At 41.3% G+C, this 12,280-nt stretch overlaps 1 protein-coding gene across 1 annotated transcript in view; it reads left to right on the top strand.

The window, feature by feature from the left end:
* LOC113312813 overlaps positions 1–12,280 on the top strand; it is a 27,453-nt gene that overhangs the window by 14,763 nt on the left and 410 nt on the right. The window contains exons 2-5 of the mRNA XM_026561550.1: positions 5,016–5,642; positions 7,545–8,090; positions 8,264–8,323; positions 11,759–11,842. Coding sequence (XP_026417335.1) covers positions 5,016–5,642; positions 7,545–8,090; positions 8,264–8,323; positions 11,759–11,842 — 1,317 coding nt within the window. The remainder of the gene's footprint in view (positions 1–5,015; positions 5,643–7,544; positions 8,091–8,263; positions 8,324–11,758; positions 11,843–12,280) is intronic.

Here is a 12,280-nt window from a genome sequence, read left to right as displayed (position 1 = left end):
ATACCTTCGACACAAGCCGAAGCCTCTTCATACTCATTAACAACCGCATCTCGCGCTTCATCAAGATGATCATATTCCGCGGATAATTTCTTATAGTCTACTTGAAGGTTGGTGAGAGTAAATTGACAGGCATCTAATTCTACCTGCTTCATCGAGTCCATATGACGAAGGTGGTCGACCTCTTTATTTATCTCTGAGACCCCTTTGCTGAGTCTGTACATGCACACTTCAAGATTCCTCTCAGACTCAGCAAGACGAGCTACATCGGCACGAGACGCGGAAAGAGCATTGCTGAGAGCGTAGACTTCAGCACGAGCATCATCTCGTTCCCTGGCAAGACCGAGCATATTATCTTGGACCCCCGAAAGAGACATGGATTGCGCCGTCTGTAATTCTTTTTCCAATAGCTGAATCCTAGATTCCAACAAGGAAGTACGCTCACGGGCTTCCCGCAGATTATCACTGGTCCACAGCAATGTGCCATTAAATAAGGCCCGATCATGGTTGTACAGATTTTGCATGTCGACCATCTGAACATGCCGCGCGCGCCATACCTCAGCCCGAGCATCCCATTTCTTAGCCTCACTCTTAATCTTCTCAACCAAATCTCTAATACGAGATTTTTGCCGAGCTCTTTCGTTCTGAAGCCATATCAGCTCGGGGATGCCACCCACTGGACATAGGGTGGGGAGACTAAGACAGAACAACTAAGAGATAAAAGAATGACGACATACGGCGAGGGAAAAGAACCAAACCTGTGATAGTGGAAACTTGGCTACGAGTTTGCTCTAACTCAGCGCGCACTGCAATAAGTTCTGAACGAAGATCAGCCTCTGCTTCACCCAGCTTTTCTTTCTCCTTAAGACTTTTCTTCAGCTCTTCTATCTCCACCTCAGCCGCAGATAATTCCTTTTCCCGGTGACGAAGCTTAGCCTCGAGCTTCAGAGATTTCGCTTTAAAGAACTGATACAGCACGTGGTTGCAATGCTCGCTCCTCATCATCTACACATCAAGATGACAAAACATTATTCAACCGAAGCATCCGATTCTCACGAACAAGCATGTACGAAAATTTACCTCCAACACACACTGCTGCGGGAAGCCATATTGATACCCGTCGGCAATAGCCATCATATCGGCAACAGAAGTAGGAGGCTCCGGTACGAGGGTAGCTTCGGGAACAGTCAACCTTTTTCCCCAGGCTTCAGACACCTGCGCCTTCGAAGACATCTCCATCATGCGACGGGTATACGCGGTTGATTCCTTTTCCCCAACAACCACAGGAGCGGGATGAGAAACAAACAGAAGATTCTTCTCCTTAAACCAACTCATGATGGCGTCCTCACCCTCAGACATCGGCGACTGGGGAAGACTATCGGCGGGCGCGTCAACAACAGATTTTCCTTTCTCTGACTCGACCCCCTCAGCATGAATGTTGGCATGCTCCTCCGCGCCTACATGCACAGCAGGCTCCTCCGCACCAACACTTCCTACAGTAGCATCCCCATTACCATCACCACCAAGAACATCCCAATTATCATTAGGGGAAAGCAAAGAGAAGTCCTCGGGAAAATCGAGGGCTTCGTCAAAGAACTCCCCCGTGGAATACATCCGATCGAAAGAAAATTCTTGAGAAGTGGGAAGGGTATCCGCGACATCGCCAGCAGGGACGGAAACATCCCCGATGACAACATCATCCGCCACCACATCTTTGTTCCTTCCTTCATCACCAGCGTGACCTGCGAAGACCTCTTCTTCGACATTGATAGGGGAGGTACCAATACGTTCCTCCCCATCTGTAATCTCGTCCTCAGCAAACTCTTCATTCACTGGACTGGTAACTTCTTCTTGGGCCTCGACCTCGCCCATCACCGTAGTAGAAGACTGCTTCGGCCTAATCTTTTTCTTCTTCAATACCTGAAACCGAAACCACAAAAGGAATTATTCTTCCCGTCGGATGGAAGTTATAAAAACGAAGCGCAGCTAGAATCTGCGTACCTGAGCAGCTGAAATATTCTTCGGTGGGGGTATTGCACCGGAACCATCCTCCTCGTCTCCCTCTACGACATCCAGGGCATAAGGAAAATTCATGCCCGCAAAGTTCAGACGCCAGGGGTAGAAATCTCCATAGAGAACAGGAGGAGATTCGCGCGGCTTACTATTCTCGGTGGGCCGCCATCCACGGGGACCAGGAATCCAACCGTAATCCCACGGACCAACTATCTCAATAACAGTGGCGTGCCACTCGTAGTCATGATCGCGCTTGATCCTTTCTCGTGCAGGAAAGAGTTTCCGACGACTAGACGCCTCCGTGCCAGGAACATACTTCAGCTTGGCATCGCTGACCTCATTTAACAGACGAATCTCGCCTCGAGGAGCAGGGAGATTCCGAAGGCTGACACTCCACGGCTTGCGATTCCTACTATTGACGTAATCACCGAAGGAGTTATTGAAATTCTCAGGAGTGTACCATTCCTTCTCCAAGGGATTGGGGACGTAGCAAGTCATCGACGTCTCCCCCTTACTCCGCAGATAGCATTCCTTCAGGGCGCGAAGATAATTTCCCGATAGTTGGGATACAGAACGGCTATGAGTATTGGTGGAAGAACCCTCACGACTAGCGAGCACGTCGTAGTAAAAGGAATCACCCGATTTGTACAAAGGCAGCATCAGACCAGCCTCGAAGGCCCCAACCGTCGTTAACAAATGAAATTCATCGAATTCGTACTTGGAGATAAGCTCATACGTAATATCATCCTCGGGGGCATAGAAACGAACACCGAAGGCTTGAAGCTCATGCTTTTCCTTGAATATTTCAAGATCGATATGCTTGAAGGTTACTTTTTTCCTGCTAACAGAGACACTGCGTATCAAGGGAGCAGCCTCTTCCTCCTCGGCGGGGCCGGACGAACTAACAAACGCTTCAGACGCTTTTCTCTTCACAGGGGGATTCTTTGAAGATTCACCCCTAGGAGATACGCCCTTTGTATTCTTCCCTTTAAAAGTTGTAGAAGACCGTAGATGATGCTCGGGCACTAACGAACGTAAAGGAGGAACGTCAAAAGCAACAGCGCGGGGCGGAGCCTGCGTACTCCTAGTATCTTCACGAGGAAGCACCATTGAGTGATTAAAAACTCTTCGTGAACCAGACGGAATTATCGAAGGAATCTCTTCCCGAGAGGACGAAGCTTTCGCTCCAGAAGAAACTCGACTCCGACGAACATCATCTTGAGACTCTCGACGCTGAGGAGATCTCGACAACCTAGAATCAGGAGTCTCATAAGTAGGCCGCGGACGGTCAGACATGGCTGCGGAAAGAATAAAATCAAGAACAAGTTACACACGATAACCAAAAATCAAAAAACACATCCATAGCAATACAACAACGATAACATAGCAACCCTAAAATTAGGATACATGCTCAATATTTCACCCTCGAAGTAATGGCTTCCTTAATTTAAGATGAAGAACAGGGGCAAACTAGTATGCAAGCATCAGAAAAAGTTCTTCATCACAAACAAGGAACAACAGTAGCAGAAAATTCACAAATCAACACGGCATAAAACAGTGAAATAAAGAAAAGAAAAAATCACCGGCAAAAACAGCAAGTACAAGAAACGAACAGGGGAAGATCACAGGTGCAATGAAGGGAGAATTGAAGATCACAGGTGCAACGAAGGGAGAATTTAAGATCACAGGTGCAATAAAGACTGACAGAATTTAAGATCACAGGTGCAATGAAGACTGACAAAGAATTTAAGGTCACAGGTTCAATGAAGGCAGGCAAGAAATTTAAAGGAAGAATGAACTGAGAGAGTGGTTAGGAAGAATGAAATTAAATTTCCTCTCTATCCTTAAAATACCCGAAAGAAAAGAGGAAATTAAGGGAGAAATAGGAAAACGTGCCCGTTACATAAGCAGTTAATGCACGAATAAAAGACGTGCCCAAGTATCTAGGAGAAGTTATTAGGAGTGAGAAGAATGTGCGACGATAGTTTTTCTTCAAGGCACCCATTAGCCATTTAAGCCCGAAGAAAAGGGGCAAATTGTGTACACATATATCTCACTATCGGACACGTGCATACAAAAAGGTACGTGGAAAGCATGCAAGCCAAAACAGCAAAGCATGATGCGTCACGAAGCACCAAATAAACCCCTAGGAGTTGCTTTATCTCATCCCCAGAAGAGGGGCCAAGATCAACGGTGGAGAGGAAGTTAGCTGACACGGACTGACAGGGGCAGAAGACACTTGTCTGACACGAGCAGACCCCTCAACTACCCGCATTAAACACTCTGAGCAGTGCACGTGTCGACCAACCTGTGGAACGAGCGAAGATGCCTCCGCGGGATCGAGGGGGAAACGCAGACCTCCGCGTGATGGACGCAAGGACACGAGAAGATAAGGTTCCAACGGTCTTCAGAGATGGGTCCCACGTTCCAACCTTATAAATACCCAATCTCCACAAAGAGGAAGGGGGAGAAAAAACATCAGGAGAGAAGGAGAGAGAGAGAGAGAGAGAGGATAGTAAGGGTAAGTTAATCCCATAGTGGAGAGAAATATGTAAAACCCAAAGTCATTCAGCTATTCATGTAACTGGGAATAATATAGTAGAACAACAAACCCCGTGGATGTAGGCCTTAGTGCTGAACCACGTAAACCTTGGTCTTATTTACATTTCAGCACTTTACATTCATTTAGCTCCGCACGTATTTGTTTATATGTTTTGTTTTCCTTTAATACTTGTATCCCATGCATGATTGCCACGCACGGGGAAGTAGGAGGAGGCTATGATAAACCCGAAGGTTTTGAGCCAATGAATCCACGTCAGGGTATCATCATCGTAATCTCTTTAGACGTTAACGATTGATTGTGGGCATTCGGACTCCCGCGTAGTTCTTGTGTCCACAATAGTTATAAGGTAATTGAAAACTCCCAGACTACAAAACAACAACAACAAGAAGAAGATTTATCAATCAAATTGAAAGAACAAGAAGAAGATATATTGTTCAAAAAGGAACAAGCGGATGAAGATTTATTCTTCAAAAGAAAACAAGAGGAAGAAGGTTACACCGGCAAGACAAACATCTCACACATTTTATTCGGAATCGGTGGGTCAGTAAGTACATGGAAGAAACGTCGTCATTACACCGAGTTATGGTGGAAACCAAACATAACTCGTGGATTTGTATGGTTAGATGAGAAACCCAATACGTGGTTCGTAACATCTCCACCATACAAAGTATCCGAAAATGCGGATACAAAATCAGCTGTTCGAATCGCTAGAATCGTTTTAGAAAGTTTTAAACTCGGGCTCAAGAGTGTAAGATGGTTCGTATTAGGAGAAGATGATACAGTATTCTTCCCTGATAATCTAGTAAGTGTTCTATCAAAGTATGATCATAATAAAATGTACTATATTGGTGATAATTCAGAAAGTGTCGAACAAGATGTTTCCCACTCGTATAATATGGCATATGGTGGTGGTGGTTTTGCTATTAGTTATAGATTGGCGTTTGAGTTAGCTCAGAAGTTAGATGACTGCATTAGTCGCTACTCATATATGCATGGTTCTGATGAGAGAATATCTGCTTGTGTAGCTGATATCGGGGTTCCTCTTACTAAAGAAGTTGGTTTCCATCAGGTACACATTTTTCCTTGCATTTTTTTAATCTTCCTTTTTTTCTCTTTATTTGTTGGCCAACTTTGCTATAAAGTATACTGATTGTTTCCACAAGTGCCATCTCGGGGCCACTACCCATTAAGCATTGAATTTGATAGAACCCACTCGTGTATTAGTGAGAGCATTTCGTATTTAGGTTTGAGGGAGGATCCACATTCTTTGATGAACACTATCATATATATATGATTTGCGTCATTTTTTGTTCAAAATCTAAACGACAATGAATTTAAATCTAGTATTTTGATGGCATGTACCTCCATAAGACTCTAAATTCCTATCAAAAATGAGCGCAATTCAAGATGCCAAACCACATCATTTACCGATCTTAATTTTAACCATCAACTTTTAACGGTTGATATTCAAAGAGGTAGATGGTCTTTTTATACGTCTCGAATTATACTCATTTTTTTGTAGAAATGTAGAGCCTTATAAAAAAAAACGTATCATCTAAATATTAGACATGAATTCATTGTCATATGGATTATACGTAAAAAAAAAATGGCACATATCATGTATAATAGAGTTCATCTAAGAGTGTCCACATATCTCTCTTTAGGTTTCACCATTTTGTTTGGTTTACCTTTCCTATTCATGCACCTTTTGAGGGGAAAGTAAAAGTTAGTGATAATTCTTATTTCGAAGAGAAGAAAAGTTGCTGCTAATTTTGTCGGTAACATACCAACTTATAGGTAGACAGTTATTCTTTTTTCTACCCACCACTTTCCCTACTCCCGTGGAGGCCGTTGCCTGTCATGCTATTAGTGTTGTAAACATTTCGCGCTGGGTAGCACGGACGTGCATAAAATGTCACGTGTCCGCGTCAGATCGTATCCGATATCTGGACGTGCACATCTTTAAGATAGACACATAGGTGACATCTGATGCACACGTGACACACTAATTAATATAAACGTATACTAAAAGTACCCGAATCTTTTGTAAATATATAGGCTCGTTAATGTATATGCTTATTCTTATATAAATCTGTTACTCCCTCTGTTCCATTTTAGATGATGTTTTAGGATTATTTTTTTGTTTCAAAAATATTTGAAGGTTTTCATATTTTTCCAAAAAACTTCCAACTACACCCTTATATTTTGTCTTGAAATCATAAGTTTATTTTTAAATGCTCTAACAGTAATTAATGCTAGAAGACTTTTTTTAAGGGTATTGGTGGAAAATTTTCATATCTCTCTTCATTTCTTAATCTGCGTGAAAACTCCAAAAACATCATTTAAAATGAAACGGAGGGAGTATTTAGCAATAATCTATTAGTATTGTTGAGAAATTACCTCCCTAATATATACATTTTAGTGAAAGATATTATAATCTTCTAAGCAAAAAAAAGGAAAGATATTATAATCTCATAATGCGTTCACGTCCAAGTTTATTGAAAAATTGTTTATGTCCACATTCGGGTCACGTCGTGTCCGCATCAGGGCAACCCAGATTTCGTGTCTAATGCAACACCATGCACTGGTAGCCCCATTTTCCATCCCGCTTTGCATAAAGTAGTTAAATTGATATCACAAAATTGGTTAAAAAGACCAAAATCAACAATTCCTGAATGAAATGCACAGTTAGATTTTGATACTGTTTAAATTAACGAAAATGTAAAAATAGGCAGGATGTAACCAGTTTCATCGTGCCCATTTTCAAATATTTTTTTCTTGTTTTTAATTTACACAAGATGCATCCAGTTTCATCCTTACTATTTTTTAAATTTAAGCTAGGATGAAAACCAGTTCATCCTTACTATTTTGTTTTTTGGCTATTTCACCCAAACTATTTTTTACTCGTCCATTTGAACCATGATTTAAAAATATTTGGACAAATGACACATTTTCCGAATTGATATTGCAGCTTGATATCCGAGGTGATCCGTACGGATTGTTGGCGGCACATCCATTGGCGCCTCTAGTATCTCTACACCATCTAGATGATGTGGAACCGTTATTCCCGAAAATGAGACAGTTGGATTCCGTTAAGATGTTGATGGATAATGCATACAAAATGGATCCAGGTCGAACTTTACAACAAAGTGTTTGTTACGATTCGAAACGGGATTGGTCGATATCGGTCTCGTGGGGGTATACTGTACAAATATATCCTTATTTTTTATCCGCACAAGAGTTGTGCACTCCTTTACAAAGTTTTCGGACTTGGAGCACGCGGAGTGAAAAGTTGTTTACGTTTAATGTAAGGCCTGTTAATAGTGACCCATGTGAAGGCCCGTTTATCTTTTTCTTGGAAAAACTGGTCAAGGGTCGAAGGGAAACAGTTGGTACATATAAGAGTTACTTCGATCAAATTAGAATGAAATGTTATCGTCCAAAATATGCTGCTGCTATGAAAGTCAGCACAGCTGTGATATCTTCGTCCATAATGGATAATAACGAGTGGCTCAGGGTATGTATGCTCTCATCTTTGTCTCTTTTATTTTTCTTTGATTGATTGTTATTGTATATACCGTTTGGGAGGTTGTACAACATCACAACCACTCAGGCGATGGCGGCCTGGTCGTGGGAAATACCGTTCTTTAAATGGTTTTGAGATTGTCTATATCTTTGGAAATGAAACAGGGCCCACGGAGACAATGCTGTGAGATCCGGAATGGGAATTCGGCTGATGATAAGGAGAAGGTGATTCGGATGAAAATCAGAAAGTGCAATCCAGGGGAATCCTTCGCTCGCAGTTAGATTGTCATTTCATGGGCCTCTACTACTTACACCTGTAAAATGCTTTAGTGATTTATGGCTGGAGAAATCAAATTGAAGCTCGCATACGGAAGAAGTCTTGCTGGGGACTTGCATATTATGGCAACCATTTGGGTTCGTTCAACTAATCTCTAGGTAGGGGAGTGGAAGTAACCGACCCTACGGCATGGTCAGATGGCTGTATATACCACTCCCTTGGCTCCCCTGTCATTCTTTTCCCGATGATTTGGAACATTGGTTTTGGGCCACGTCCTTAATTCCTTATAAGGAGTTATTTTTTTGCTATTACGGGGTTTGAATCTTACTTCTCCAATGAGAGGGAGCATGCCAACCATCATACCACTTGATAGTTGGCACCCCTTATCATTCAAGATGGCCAACATAGAGTGTACTTGAACTAGAAATTAATTGCCAATTTCTAGGTTTATAATGAGAAACATTCCATTTGGGGATTCCACTAAATTCAAAAAATTTAGTAGAGCGTAATAATTTTTCCTGAATAATCTTGCGAAATTTAGAATAATCCTGTGAAATTCTGAGTAATCCTGAATAATTCTGCTATATTCTGCGATATTATTGCGAAATTCTGCAATATTATTCCATACAGTTTTGTAAAGTACTTGTGCGAGTATAACGCTTATGTGATGATTATGTTATGAAATGTGTATACGATGTTTATGCTATGAAATGCTTATGCAATGCTTTTATGATGCGAGTATGATGCTTGTATGATGAGAATGCTTATCTATTGCAATGTATAGCTAATGTTTGTGTTACTTAGCTCATTTTGCACGCTAAAATTGATGTAGCTTTAAATTGCCTCAATTCTCCAATTCTCTGGCTTTTTCTTTAGTGTATTCATTCCTCTTCGTGTAGTTATTGTTCCTCACAAGTTCTTACTTGTGTTTCATCTTTCGTCTTTCCTGCACTATTAGTATCTCATAACAGTATATGATCATAGTATCAAGTCTGCGGCATTTTCACTGCCTCAGTTTCATTTCCATATACATATTCGCAAGCTTATTTGCTTACATATAATCATTTTCGCAAGCTTATTTGCTTACTCATCTTCTTATGTGGTCTTATTTTTCCTTCCTAGTTAAAGGTCTTATTTTGCCACCTCTTGTCATTGCGACAAAATCGCAGGACGTCTTTACACTTTCATGTAAGGACCCATTGATCTTTCCTTAACTCTCTCTTTTATTTGAATTTTTTTTTGCGACAATATGACATGCCTAAATATTCTTGCGAACATAAAGCCCCATGACATTGTCGTCGTGCGACGAAATCGCAGGACGTCTTCGCACTTTCATGCGAAAACCCATTGATCTCGTTTTATCTTTCTCTTTAGTATTATTGCCTCTTCAGGATTGTCACACAAATATGACAAGCCTTAATACCCTTGCGAGTAAAAAGCCTCATGACATTTGCGTCTTAAGATACTTATCAGCTCCCTAATGGAGGGTGCCGCCCTTATCTCCCCCCTGGTTGCCCCTTCAAGGAGGCGTACCTCTACCATACAAGGTTGGCTCCTCCCATCCGGTCTTAACAACAACCAGTTGTTTTCGCAGCCTCTTATCCCTTTTACCTATAGGGTTTATGGTTACGAGACTGCACCCTAAGTGGGGTTTTCTTCGGGCCGAGTGCAGTATAATCCAAGACTTGTCAAAAATGGCAAGGTACGCTCCAGACGCCCCTGACACTCTTGACTCAACCGTGTACCTCGGCACCTTGGTCAGATTCTTCACTCCTTGGGAGAGTCCTTATTACCTTAGTCGCCCAACCTAAGTCATATGCTTAAGCTGAGAATCCAAGGTGCCTCTCCCGGATGGGCTTTATTGACCCCAAATCTCCATGACTCAGGTTCCAGTGGCGGTGTAGCCTTTCCCCGAGCCATGCAACAGGTACCCCCTTCTATGACGCACTTTAGGTCTTACATTTGCCTCTTGCGAAATAATCAAATTTCTTGCGAAGTAATTAAATTCCAACTATGTGAGAAAATAAGTTTAGATCTAGAAATCATAGTCATGATAATACAAGGGGTGTGTTGTAGGATTTCCTGCAACTACATGTAGCTCATCTCTGTTCCAACTTACCCTTTTTATGCTAAGGGTGCAAGGTCATGGTAGTGATGCATTTTGCACATCACTGGCTTCCAGTACTATCAGGGAATTGGTTATGCCCTGGACTTGTACTTAGGTCATTGTGGATCTATTTTTAGCTTCCTTACTTCTCTTCGGCATTGAGAAGCTGGATGCATACAGTGATTTTGCTATGTCAAGGGTGCATCATTCAGGCTCATGCCATCCTTGCCTTGCATCATCCTTGTGATACAAGTGGCTTATGCAAGCTTCCTTAGTTTGCATATTGGTTAGCTTCCTTACATGTCCATGCCCAGTTTGAAATTCATGCAAGTTATTAAATGGATCGATAGAAAGCATAAACATACAAAGAATAGTTTCAACTACCTCAGTATGGAAAGAATCATCTCTTACTTCGCATTTTCGAGCCAGGTGATATGAATTACTATTAGAGCATTGCTTCGTCAAACTCGTAAGTTTTTCTATCTCAAGCTTGTTGTAGATGTTAGTTGGATAAAACTATATCTAGATTTATAGTATACTAAAGTCAAGCCTTGAACTAGGATTAGAGTATGGTAGTTGAGTATTAGATATCACTGAATAACCCTTGAAGATTGAAGACTAAAGAACAAACAAAGACATTGAAGAACTTAATCGACAAAGAGGCATCTGAAGACTGACACGTCATATTTACAGCGTTACCATTTTATCTTTGCGAGACTACGTCGTATGATTTTAGTATATTAAATATTGCAAAGAAGAAGTTTTGAATCAAGCTTGTCTTGTTAAATATCTCAAAATATGAGTCACGCAATTGATGTTCGTAGAACCTTGAAAATCTTGGTTTACAACAATTTATTGTTCAAGAACTATTTATGTTTCAAGTTGATCATTTGGAAATTCCCCAAGCAATGATATTTCATATCTATGGAGATTGAGACATAGGGGTGGATTCAGGTGTGGGTTTGTGACGGACCGTAAAATTACGCCTCCGTAGCTGTGCCCAGCAGGACGAAACTCCCTGATGCTCTATTTGTGACGCAGTGAATAGGATGTGAAGCTTTACTTCTCACCAGGAAAATGCACGTTGTATTACTTTTCTAAAAATGTTTTAAAAGCATGACACTAAAAGCGTAGTTTCCATAAGTAGCATCTCCGTTCCTTCTTACCCTTGTTATGTTAAGGGTGCAAGGTCATAAAGGCTAATAGTGATGCACTTTACACATCACTGGATTCCATTACTGTCCGGGCATTGGTTATGCCATGTACTTATACTTAGGTCATTGCAGATCTATTTCCAGCTTCCTTACTTCGCTTCGGCATTGAGAAGATGGATGCATACAGTGATCTTGTTATGTCAAGGGTGCATCATCCAGGCTCTTGTCATCCTTTCTTTAATCCTTGTGATACAAATGGCTTATGCGAGCTTCACTAACTTGCACATTGGTTATATTCCTTCCATGTCCATGCCCAGTTTATAATTCATGCAAGTACTTGAATGGCTTGATAGGAAGCATAAACATACAAAGACTAGATTCAACTAACTCATTATGGAAAGAATCATCTCTTACTTCGCATTGTCGAGCCAGATTATATGAATTATGTCATAAACCGAGCTTCATGACAATTAGACCAGCAGGTTATTTTCGTAGTTTTCTTAGTAGTTGAGGGGTAGTTTAGGTACAATTGTTTGTGAGTTGATTTACAGCAATATAAGTTGTGTTTGTTGTAAGCATCGGGATCAATGAATTAATAAAATGAAATGTTCTTCTCTCCCAAATATCGTCTGCCTTCTCTTCCC

The sequence above is a fragment of the Papaver somniferum genome, chromosome 9 (assembly GCF_003573695.1).
Source record: "Papaver somniferum cultivar HN1 chromosome 9, ASM357369v1, whole genome shotgun sequence".
In the NCBI taxonomy this organism is placed as follows: domain Eukaryota; kingdom Viridiplantae; phylum Streptophyta; class Magnoliopsida; order Ranunculales; family Papaveraceae; genus Papaver; species Papaver somniferum.
Note: the sequence above shows the minus strand (reverse complement) of the source record. Positions and strands in the feature narration are given on the sequence as shown.